The sequence below is a fragment of the Pseudorasbora parva genome, chromosome 2 (assembly GCF_024679245.1).
Source record: "Pseudorasbora parva isolate DD20220531a chromosome 2, ASM2467924v1, whole genome shotgun sequence".
Classification (NCBI taxonomy): domain Eukaryota; kingdom Metazoa; phylum Chordata; class Actinopteri; order Cypriniformes; family Gobionidae; genus Pseudorasbora; species Pseudorasbora parva.
The window spans coordinates 44,249,014-44,261,210 of NC_090173.1; the positions used below are offsets into that span (position 1 = coordinate 44,249,014).

The 12,197-nt window shown below is 37.6% G+C and overlaps 1 protein-coding gene across 1 annotated transcript; it reads right to left on the reverse strand.

Annotated features, from left to right (window-relative positions):
* Nucleotides 1-1,497: 1,497 nt before the first annotated feature.
* On the reverse strand, nucleotides 1,498-10,124 carry eif3g (eukaryotic translation initiation factor 3, subunit G). Its single transcript, XM_067421402.1, has 10 exons — nucleotides 10,011-10,124; nucleotides 9,889-9,935; nucleotides 9,160-9,248; nucleotides 9,003-9,062; nucleotides 7,386-7,490; nucleotides 7,019-7,208; nucleotides 6,044-6,151; nucleotides 5,824-5,960; nucleotides 3,002-3,108; nucleotides 1,498-1,596 (listed from the first exon to the last, which is right to left on the reverse strand). Exons 1-10 carry the CDS (start codon nucleotides 10,031-10,033, stop codon nucleotides 1,581-1,583), a joined length of 882 nt encoding a protein of 293 aa, XP_067277503.1. The 5' UTR covers nucleotides 10,034-10,124; the 3' UTR covers nucleotides 1,498-1,580.
* Between the last annotated feature and the right edge of the window lie 2,073 nt (nucleotides 10,125-12,197).

Consider the following 12,197-nt stretch of genomic DNA (forward strand, 5'->3'; position numbering starts at 1 on the left):
TGCTGAAGCGTTGAAGTCGCTTGATGTCACCCACAGGAATAAAGTGGAGCGCGGCGTGGAGTGTTTATGGGCGTGCATTTCCTCTCGCTCTAGTCACGCGCGCACCCTACCGGAAGAAGAGCCCGTACGGCCCATACAAGGACCTTCCGATCTATTAACGTCAAGCCGACCCATACTCGAAAAAAAACTCTCCGAAACTTGTGAGCAGTGCCGTTTCTAGGCATAGGCAAACTAGGCGCCAACAGCTGGGGGGCGCCAGTGAGCCCCCGCCCCAACAAGATTCTGAATCTTGCCTAGGGTGCCAGAAAGGCTAGAAACGGCCCTGCTTGTGAGAAACCGGAAGGAGTATTTTTGACACAAATACTCCATCAAACGCCCAACATTAGGTTTTGAACCATCTATGTTTAGGATGGGAATCCAAGTCTCTAACAGTGTAAAAAGCTCAGTATGCATGAAACAGCATTTCACCCCCCGTTTAATATCATTCATGTTTTTACATTAAAAGAATGGAATTTGGTTTTATATGATTGTTTGCTTTTGCGACCAATGAGAAACCGTTCGGCACGCCCGGCCATTACTCCAAGCTGCAGTTACCCATACTTGGGGCAAAGGGGGACGTCTGGTCACACTGTTTACTCCATAGACAATCAAATAATACTCTAACGTTATGCGTTACTGGTGTTGCACGCCTTTAATTCAAAATTTATTTTACATGGCCATTAATGTGCTCAGCCTGTACATTTTGTTATATTTTGAGCACTACTTTGCTTGCTAATTATTTTTTTTTTTTTATGATTACGGTGAATCATAAACTATGATTCGTAACTAAGGTTTTGTCAGTTATGTCAGTAAAGTAACATATTACAGTTGGTCTTAAAAACAAATAATAACCGTTAATCTATTTACATCTTCCCTCGGCTTGAACGTACACGCTTTTATATCCCTTTTTACTGCACTACTTTTCATAAATAGACTTTATTAAAAATAAATTACCTTTAATTACATTTTTATTTTATTTTATATAATTTCTTATCTGAGTACAGGTAAAGTACTATATTTTAAATGTAATTAAGTATTAAATGATATTCAATATGCAACTTAGTGCAGTTAAAAACAAAAAAACACATTATGCTTTGGAATGTTGCAATTTGTGACACTTGAAAAAAAGTACTTGAACACTTCACTACTGTCCGTCTTATGGACCGCTGAGGAAGCCCCCCTAAAAAAAACTTAACTTTCACCCTAACAAGGGCAGTGCATAAAGTGCAGCATCAAGAATATATTAAATACATACTATGGTGGTTTCTGCCCTGTCTTTAATGATGTTCATCTTCAAGACTGCCTCTAGGATTCCTCCCCCCACATTTCTATGTACCCCTAAGAACATTTAACAAAGCCATATCGCCATTCGTTCCTTATTATTTGTAAGTGAATCATTGCAAGTACTTGAAAACAAGCTAATCGAAGACAAATTGAGGAACAAAATAGACAACTGGATGTTTTATAATTTGCATTTATTTGGATCACTCCCTTGTACAATTTGGAGAACAGCTCTAGATCTCCTGGAATATTTATGGAACTTAGTTGTTGGATGGTCTGGAAAGACAAAGAAAAAACAAGATTAGATCAGAGATAACAGCTACACTGCTTGATTTAGATTCTAAAAGGCGCTGATTTACTTAAAACTAAATAAGGCCAAAAAGTTTGTCAGGAGAGTTGGAAACTGCTTGCTCTGCGGCGCCGCTCCTTTGACTTGGAAATCTCTTCCTGTTTATTTCTTCTGTCCATTGAGGTCAGATGAGAGTTACAAAATATGAACACTGGGGAGCCAATTTATAAGTTGTAATTCTAACTGAAAGCACTGACAACGTTTTGTTCATGTTTAAAACTAAAGCTGCTTGCAATTTATTGCTGTATATTGTAAACAGTGGCAAATAAATAAAGTGATGTGACTGGAGTGTTGAATTGTAGAGCTTATGTAAACATATCCACATCGCTGTAAGTCGATGGTTTCTTAAAGGGATCCTTCAACGCTTCATATTAAACGATGTTATTCCCTTAACTAAGAGTTGATACATACCCCTCTCGTCTCAGTGCATGAACTTAATTGCTCTAAAGCGCGGTGACATTCTGATAGCATTTAGCTTAGCCCAGTTCATTCACTATGGTACCAAACAGAGATCAAGTTAGAAGCGACTAAACACCTCCACGTTTTCCCCATCTAATTACAGTTACACGAATAGTTGAACTATCAAGTATGGTGACATAAAATAAAATGTGGCGCTTTTCTAAGGCCCTGTCCACACGAAGCCAGCGCTTTCCCAATCTGATCTTTTTTTCCCCTTGTTTCAAGAAATATCTGCGTCCACACGAGATTACAAAAACGGACTAAAAACTATGTAGTTTGCATGCCAAGCCAGTGTGTGGCGCTGTAATTCTGCCACAGAAATACACTTAAAACGGAGAAGAAGAGTTGTGGCTAGCAGGGGTATAGCAGTGGTCGGAGGTGATGCAAAATATCACAATAAAATAACAATAAATACATTTGCTACTTAACAGATGTGTTTTATTAATGCCTACACCTACCCCAACACCTGACATCACCGTTTCAGAAAATATACGGATTTGCTGTACACACAAAGACGGAAGATGAGCGTTTCCAGATTTATCCGCTTTGGGACCCGGTTTCGAAAAATATCGGATGCATGCTTCTAAAACGCCGGCTCCGTGTGGACGAAACGCTGATACGGTACAAAATTTATACGTATACAGCTAAACGCGTCTCCGTGTGGACTAAAAGTGGATTAAAAAGGAGATTAGTTTAATCCTAAATGGATTAAAAAGGAGAACTATAATGTATGGCGGAATAGAACTTCTGATAGCACTTTGACTCTGCGCAGTAAAAAGTACCGCCTGAAAAATACTCCCTCACATCGAAGAACAAAAACGAACTTCGCTGAGAGTACATCAGCGCCTTCAGTTTAGACTATGGAGCACTCACTTGGCCCATTCCACGTTGAGAATGAGATGATCGTATCCGAAGCCAGACACACCAGCGATGGCTCTGGCTGCGTCCTCACGGCGGTGGAAGCTGATGAAGGCAAAGCCCTGGAGTGAAAGAGAAAGAAGTTACATTAATTTCTTCAGAAGAATCACGCATGAGTTATTACAGAATAACTCATATGGACTCATATGGCGATTCATGCATTTCTTACACTCAGGGCCGCGTTATCCTAGTGGGCGGCCCCGAACACCAGGGGGCCCCCGAGACAATTCTCTTTTGCGTTATCCTTTTTTTTTTTTTTTTTTTGACCGATGTAGGTATGCGTACGTTGAGCATCGTTGTCACACCCGAATCGATTCACAGCGGACACCCAGTACATCGTCACCTCAACATGTGGAATGAAAATGTAAGAAAATATGACGGGGCGGATCTACTGGGGTTTCAACTGCCACCCTAAAAGAAAGACCACTGCCACCCCAGCAGGCAGCTATGTGTATCCCAAATTCCCAATGCATAAAATATAAATTGTTCCTCTACCAATTTACATTAGCGGCACTTCAAATGTGATGAGATAATAGCAATAAAACACGTCTTTCTATTATTGTGTAGTAGTCCAACAAATGACTCCTATGAACTGCTTGGATCTGCAACGCAAATAGTTTGATCACGAATAGATCGCCTGTTATATCCCAATGTTAACGGATTTCAGCTTTCTCACTGCACACGGATGCGTTCCGGCAGTGCTTTCCAGGAGCGGTGCGTCTGCAGCAGCGCGTCGATCGTTTCTACACCGAGTCTATTTTGTGCTGGACGCGCTGAATTAAAGTGATAGAACGTTGTTCGCATTAAAATAAAATAAAGTGAAAATCTGGTTATTTCACGACAGATTCATGTAATTTAAAGACTAATCTGATTTAATGACTTTTTGCCTCGGGTAAAGCAAGAAAACAGACACATTTAGGTAAATAGGGAGTAAATAGGAAATAATGGAAAGCTTTCATCCTTTCTTGAAGGTGGAGAAATAAAGTTCGTAATATATAATAAATATAAAGTGATTAATTGAATAAAACGTTGTTTAAACTAGGGATGGGCATTTTCCCAAAATATTGTATTCGAATATTTGGGCTCATAAAAATCGAATATTCGTTTATTTAAATTAGGTATTTTGAGAAAATGAGAGAGATGTTTCTTTCTTTTTTTCTCTAAACATGTCGTCACCATTTCTGAACAAGCTTATAATTAGGCAATGTACACAACACGCTTACATTATATCTCAAGGTTTTTAAAACATTAAACAGTGTGTAAAAAAATGCCTAGAGAACAAAAGCATTATAAGCTCAAGAAGCATGAGCGCAGAGCACGTCAGTTAGCATGACGTACACACACACACACACGTCAATAGGCTATAGCCTACCGACCTGTGTGTGTGTGTTTGATATGGCTGATGTGTTTACTTTGTATTGTTTCACATTTTCATGTAGAGAGAAACTATAATATTATTGGATGATGATATTATTCTCGGGTGAGAAAATGCGCCACTGACAGGCATTGCGGAGACAAAGATAACGGTTAAGTGAAGTTTGAGTGAAGAACTTTGTGTTTTCTGTTCATAAACCCTCAAAGAACTTTAAAGGAAGCATTTGTCTCAAGATCATTTTGCTATCATAAGTTATCTCACTCTCACTCGGGATACAGATGAGCTTACCTGCACTCCTGAGCAGTGATCGCTCATTCCACTGTTTGAATTTCATGTAATTCTCGTTTGTGGTGGTGATATTATTATAACTCAGTTTCAGTAATTGATTTCATCAAAAGTAACTCCATTTTGTAACAGCATTTTCAATTTTCATTGAAGTAATTCCAAACATTTCGAGGCAGACGACGACATTGTGAACAAATGCACTTAACTTATAAACCTGCTCCACAACGCCACCCAGTGGATTGAGTTATAACTGCGAGATTTAGAGGGATTTCTCACTGAGTCAGTGTAGCCAGTTGCTTGTGACTTATTTTATGTCATCCTACTTTTATTATTTTATTTTACCTTACCTTATTTGTGTTGAAAGAAATATTTTTGTAAATGTGTTAACTTCATCAAAACTTAATGTTACCCTTTCATTGTTATTTATGTTTAATTTTCAATGGTTCCAGTCGGGAGTTCCTACCAATTGTTGTAGGTGGGGCCTTAATTAGTGGCGCACCTTAGGATGCGTTATCGCTTCCCCTTTAAGCGTTCGCGCTCAGTCTGACTGTGAATGCAGACGGGGAAGTGCGGAGTGAGACAGTAGGCCTTCCAGTGTGTGTGTTTTCTAATTTTGCTCCAACCTACTTTTTTTTTTAAAGGAAATAAATGTACATCCTTCATCTCATCCATGTTTTGGCTGGCCTTCTGTCCTGAGGGTACCACTTGATATCTGCTACAACTGCATTTACTGCCAGCCAATTAACAAAATAAAATTCGAATAGTATTTTTAGTTTTCGAATGTTAATTATAGATCGAATATTCGACTATTCGAATATTCGTGCACACCCCTAGTTTAAACGTGACATTTAAAGGGTGTATTGTAATGCTGACAATAATCTGTAATCGGGTGGGGGGGAAGGGCCCCGCAAAAGCTTAACACGGCCCTGCTTACACTATTACAGTCATTTTTATAAAAAAACAAGTGTGAGCAAATAGGTTTATTTTTAGGTTAACTATTAAACTCATGTTCCTGTTTTGTTCATGAGCAGACAAGTCAGCTTGGATCTTTTACTTCTTGTTGCTTTATTTGTCATTTGAAGAAGAAACCGTTATGGTCATGTTTCACATCTCTCACCTTAGACTGGCCTGTGTTCTTGTCCTTGGCCAGATAGATCCTAGAGATGGAGCCGAAAGGCCTGAAAAGCTCCTGCAGATCTGTCTCCCTGGTGTCCTCAGAAAGGTTGGTCACACGGATTGTAGCATTATCATCAGCTGCAGAGAAAATAGCAACACATTAGCATTAGTCCTCTTGATTGAGAACATCAGTGTAGGAGATCTGCATGTCAAACACACACCTCTGCGGTTAGGCTGCATGGACTCTCCTCTGCGCGTACCACCGTCCCGCAGGCTGGGGGGGACATACTTTCCAGTCTTGCTTTGGACCGGTTGGGCAGGCTCAGGCTCTGGATATCAAACAATAAATAAAAAATACACATTTAAAAGATAAAATAAAAATACAGACTCCCAAGATATGCCTGATGGGATCGTTCACCCAAAAATGAAAATGTGATGTTTATCTGCTTACCCCCAGTTCATCCAACATGTAGGTGTGTTTGTTTCTTCAGTAGAACACAAATGAAGATTTTTAACTCCAACCATTGCTGTGTGCCACTCATATAATGGGGTTAATGGGTAACAATTCTATGAGAGCAAAACCTACAAACAAAAAAAACATGCTTAGGCAGTGTGCACAAAAACCCTGCTGCTCCTGATGACACATTGATTTCTTAAGACACGAACCGATCGGCTTCTGTGAGAAACCGAACAATATCTATGCAATCATAATAGATATATATAGACACCACATTAGTGCCTGTGCAGATCAATCGAATGAGGTATCTACATAGTATATATCTATGACTGCTTCAGCTTGACCTCATCAGATGGAAGTTACAGCCGATTAGAAAACTTGATGAGACTCGTCGGGATATGAGGTAAAAAAAAAAAAAAAATTTAAATACTGTTCGGTTTCTCACAGAAGCCGATCGGTTCGTGTCTTAAGAAATCAATGTGTCATTAGGAGCAGCAGGGTTTTTGTGCACACTGCCTAAGCATGTTTTTTTGTTTGTATGTTTTGCTCTCATAGAACCTTACCCATTCACATGATTATATGACTGGCACATAGCAACGGTTGGAGTTAATCTTCATTTGTGTTCTACTGAAGAAACAAACACACCTACATGTTGGATGCACTGGGGGTAAGCAGATAAACATCAAATTTTCATTTTTGGATGAACTAACCCTTTAACATGACATGAAGTGCAGTGTACCTGCTGCCTTCTCTTTTTCTCCCGTGGACAGGCCCAACTGCTCGGCCAGTTCCTTCTGCATTGGACCAAGCGTGTCCTTGTACGGACAGCGAGTGGTCCAGTGATCCCCCTTACAGATACGGCAGGACACAATCTTCTGTCCTTTCAGCTTGTTCATAGGGTCCTCATCTTGGTCTTGAGCATTCAAGTCCTGGAAAACAGTGGGGAGAATCACTTCAAGTTGGCATTGGTACAACAGGGAAGTGAAACACGTCAAAGGACTAAAATACATCAAAAGTCAGAACTGACTTACAAAACACAGCAACACAACAGTTTCTTAATATGGATCAGAGCAAAAACTGGGAGCTCATCACCATCATCATCATACCTCTTTGCTGGAGATGAAGGTCATGAAGACATCATCACTCACTGTAGTAGTGGCAACATTTGGACCTGGTTGATCAAATTCAGAGTTGCCAAATTTCTTCCAGTTCTGTTGGGAAATGACAAATCAATCTCTCTCTCTCAAAAATGTTTTATATATATATATATAAAAACAGTACATTTTAATGGATATATAAATAGGCCGGTCATGATTATTGATTGTCTAAATCTTATTGTGGTTCACAATAATTGTGCAGTGTAAAGTTACCCTATTATAGATTTTTTTTAATTACCTTTGATGTTGTGTTTAACAGTTCTTAGTGAATGAAAACGTTCTGCAAAGTTTTAAATCTGTAAGAGCTATGCAAAAAAACTAAATAACTTATATAATGATGGGCTGATTTCAAAACAGATTTGAACGGTTATAAATCAGTGTATTGATTCATGATTCGGATGAAATCACATGACATTGGTGATCCAAATCATGAATCAATACACTGATTTATGACCGTTTAAATCTGTTTTGAAATCGGCCCACCACTATACAAGTTTTTTTTTTTTTTTGCACACAAAAACTATTCTCGTCGCTTCATAAAATGATTGTAGAGCCACTGTAGTGAGATGGGCTTTGTAACGACGTCTTTAGTACCTTTTATTGGTCTTGAGAGAGAAAATTACACTGGTGTCAATGAAGGCCTGTCTGAGCCATCGGATTTCAACAAAAATATCTTCATTTGTGTTCTGAAGATGAATGTAGGTCTTACGGGCATCAAATGACATTAGGGTAAGTTAAGTGATTATTGAGAGTATTTTCATTTTTGGGTGAACTAACCCTTTAATGTTAATACCATAGATAGGCTATGTTATACATATCTATGGTTGATACTGCCACTGTCACTCTGTTTGCAAGCGTAAATGTGTTACTATGGTTACTAATGTTTATTGTGGCGGATTAACTTCGAACTGTAAAAAAACTGACTCGAACTACCTGTGCATTAAACAGTTTTACTGCACACCCTCCAGCCAATCAGAATAGAGTATTTAAACAAACAAAGGTATAAATAAATATAATTTATAGCATTTAAGTGAATCATAAGAGCCTATTCAGCGTACACGGATGCACGATATATCGGCAACATATTTTTATTGCCGGATAAATTATGATTTTTTTTATGTTATTGGTCCAATAAGAAAATTTGACCGATATATTGAAGCCGATAAATAATGTATTCCTTCAGCTGAGACAAACGCGTTGTCTGTCATGATGGGCTTGAATTGCTCAAAATATGATTGGAATCACTTTGAAAAGGAAAATACATTTTCAAATACAACATGTGCAAGTCTAACATATAACATTCAAGTCTAACATATAAACCACATCAAATTATAATGAGAACACTTTAAAGTTGTGTTTTTCGCCCATTGTTGAGAGAAGTTACACCATGACAAGCGCATTCAAGTTTGCTTGTGCATTCACAGCCTTTTGTGCCATTGTAAGTTGTAATATTATATTTATTCTTTCTCAAAGAATGTGTTTGGTTGAGTTTATTAGCGCTGCACACAAAACTCATGATCTTGACAGGCCTTGATATAAATATACTAAAGACAAATTAAGACATACCTTCCTCCTGGCAACTGCTTTGGAGGCCTTCCGCGTCTCAATTTTGAACGTCCGGATAATCTGAACAATAAAGGAGCAAAGAATAAATATAAAATCTGACTCGAACCCTTTCACAAATACAGTATCATTCATAAAAATAATGTACAACTCTGCTGACCTTACACTTCTGGCCATCTTCATCTATCTTGTATTCTGTGACAGTCTTGATGTTACCTTTGACAGTCTCTTTTGGCGAAGGCAGTGAACCTGTTAACAAATATTGTAGGTGAAGTGAACCCTTATACATGTGTTTCTAATGTTAGTTCACATGGCAGGTCAAGCAGTCACAGTATGTACTATATAATTTTTTGTTTTTTTAAGTTTTATTAATTGTAATTAATTGACTGCATGGAATGAATATGCTTAGTGTTTTCACATATTCAAGTAAATTGTAAAAAAAATAAAAATTAAAGATTATTCAAATTATATTAAAAAAAATGTTTTTGTGCATCTATTTTTTACTCAATTTGTCTAATTGTCACTACTGACATGTAAATAGTACATTGTACATTGAACATAGTATAGTATAGTACATTGAACAAAGAACTATACAATAAAGTGTATATATATATATATATATATATATATATATATATATATATATATATATATATATATATATATATATATATATATATAATGCACACACACAGTAGCATAACACATAGCGCAGCTGCCTTTTTCAGCCAGCTGTCCTGCTCACGTACTTTACACACATAAACACAACCATTATTGTGAAAATTACAGTATGTTCTCATATGTCTTAATGTAATGAGTGTAGTTTAATGAAAGAGGTTTTGAACACGTGTGTGGTGTATAAGCGTTAGGCTGCGCTGCGGCCTCGTACCTTCATCTCCCTCCTCCTCCACCTGGTCAGCCCAGCTCGGCTTTGAGCTGTCGAAAAACACAAGCCATTAAATGCCTATAAACAAGGAGTAAGAGTCAATAAAAACGATATGAAAAACTTACTCGTCGAATTCGATCGACGGCATCTTTACGGGTTATCTTGAGCCTCGAAAGGAAGCGTTTCCGGGACAGCAGTCGACTCGACGACAGGACACGCGTCGCCACAGCGGCCCCTGTGTGCGCGGAGGACTGCAGTCAGACCAGCCCAGGCGTCAACTGAGCAATGTGATTTGAAGGGAAAGTGTGGTAAAATTAGCTAGTTTTTGTCCTCTCTAGGTAGAGACGAGATAGATGAGATAAAGGAGACATACTAATTATATCATCTACCTGGGTCAGTGACATGACCTGCATATTTTTGTCTCCAAGTGCATTATTTCCTTTTAAAATAATTTTATAAATTTAGGACATAGACCTATGTATAAAACCAATTTAGTTTGATTTCATTTTTAGTAGGGCCTACCTACATTTCATTAATAGGATACATATTATTATTTTATGCTTTGTTATCTTAAACCCCCAAAATGTCAGGTGGTGAAACTGGACAAACAAATTTACATACTAAGACTATTTGAAATGGTGTCTTAATAATAATAATAATAATAATAATAATAATAATAATAATAATAATAATAATAATAATAATAATAATAATAATAATAATAATAATAAAATACTATGGCATAATTTTAGGTTTGAAACCTTTCATATAAACACATTTTATAAATGTCCTTGATTCACTTTCGTGTAGGATATGTGAGTTGACCTGACATGGAAAGGGCATCAACCATTAAAATACTGCCACAAGGATCAGGAGGTACAACTACAGTACATAACTATTTGGTTGTATACTGCCTGACACACAAAACTGTCAAAAATATTAACTTAAACACTTTCAAATGTTGTTTAACAACTGCAAAAATATTACTTTTTTAAGCTTTGTTTGTCAATGACCCATCTACATAGGGTCATACGAAAAAGCCTTTACAAAAATGAAATAGTAATCACAATTGGAAATGCATAATTTTTTCTGAGGTTATTATATGGCTATTAATTAATTGCTTTTTTGTCACAATAATAACTAATGGTTAGCAGTAAATGTGGTTGCATTGGTTCATTTTATGAGATATTTTTCAAGCACTTAGTGTAATATATATATATATATATATATATATATATATATATATATATATATATATATATATATATATATATATATATATATATATATATATATATATATATATATATATGGCTCGATTTCTTACACAAACTGATCGTTTTGTGTCTTAAGATATCAATGTGTCGTCGTGAGCCACAGGGCTCTTTGCATGTTGTCTGAGCATGTTTTTTTTGTATTTGCTCTCATAGACTTGTTACCCATTCACATGACTGGTGGCACACAGCAACGGTTGGAGTTAAAAATCTTCATTTGTGTTCTACTGAAGAAACAAACATACCTACATGTTGGATGCCCTGGGGGTGAGCAGACAAACATCACATTTTAATTTTTGGGTGAACCAACACTTTAAGAAAACCCAGTTATTTAACTAGTGCAATTACATCAGGAAACACACTTTTTAAGGTGCACAAGCACAAATCTCCACCTTTAACATTGCCAAAAGACAATGAACACTATTCTGCACAAAATATGACAGTATCAGTTATTAGAACTTAAATATACACTACACAAATGTGCCAAAAAATAGCCTAGGCCTATGTACAATTAGATATGTAAAAAGTGAACTAGCAGAGAGCAACAGTAATATAAAATATTAAGAAGATATATGCTACAAATAAAATATAGATTAGGGGGGGGGGGGGGGGGGTTAACTGTTCAAGAGGGAAATGGCCTGTGGGAAGAAACTGTTCCTATGCCTAGATGTTCTAGTGGCCAGTGATCGGAGTCGCCGTCCTGACGGTAACAGTTCAAACAAGAGGTGTCCGGGGTGAGTGGAGTCTGTGATGATTTTACCCGCTCTCTTCCTCACTCTGGAAGAGTACAGGTCCTGGAGGGTTGGCAGTTTGGCACCAATAATCCTCTCTGCAGTCCGGATGGTACGTTGCAGTCTCCTGATGTCTGATTTGGTAGCTGAACCAAACCAGACAGTGATGGAGGTGCATATAACCGACTCAATGACAGCTGAGTAGAACTGAATCAGCAGGTCCTGTGGCAGGTTGAACTTCCTCAGCTGACGAAGGAAGTACAGTCTCTGCTGAGCCTTTTTCACATTGGAGTCAATGTGATTGTCC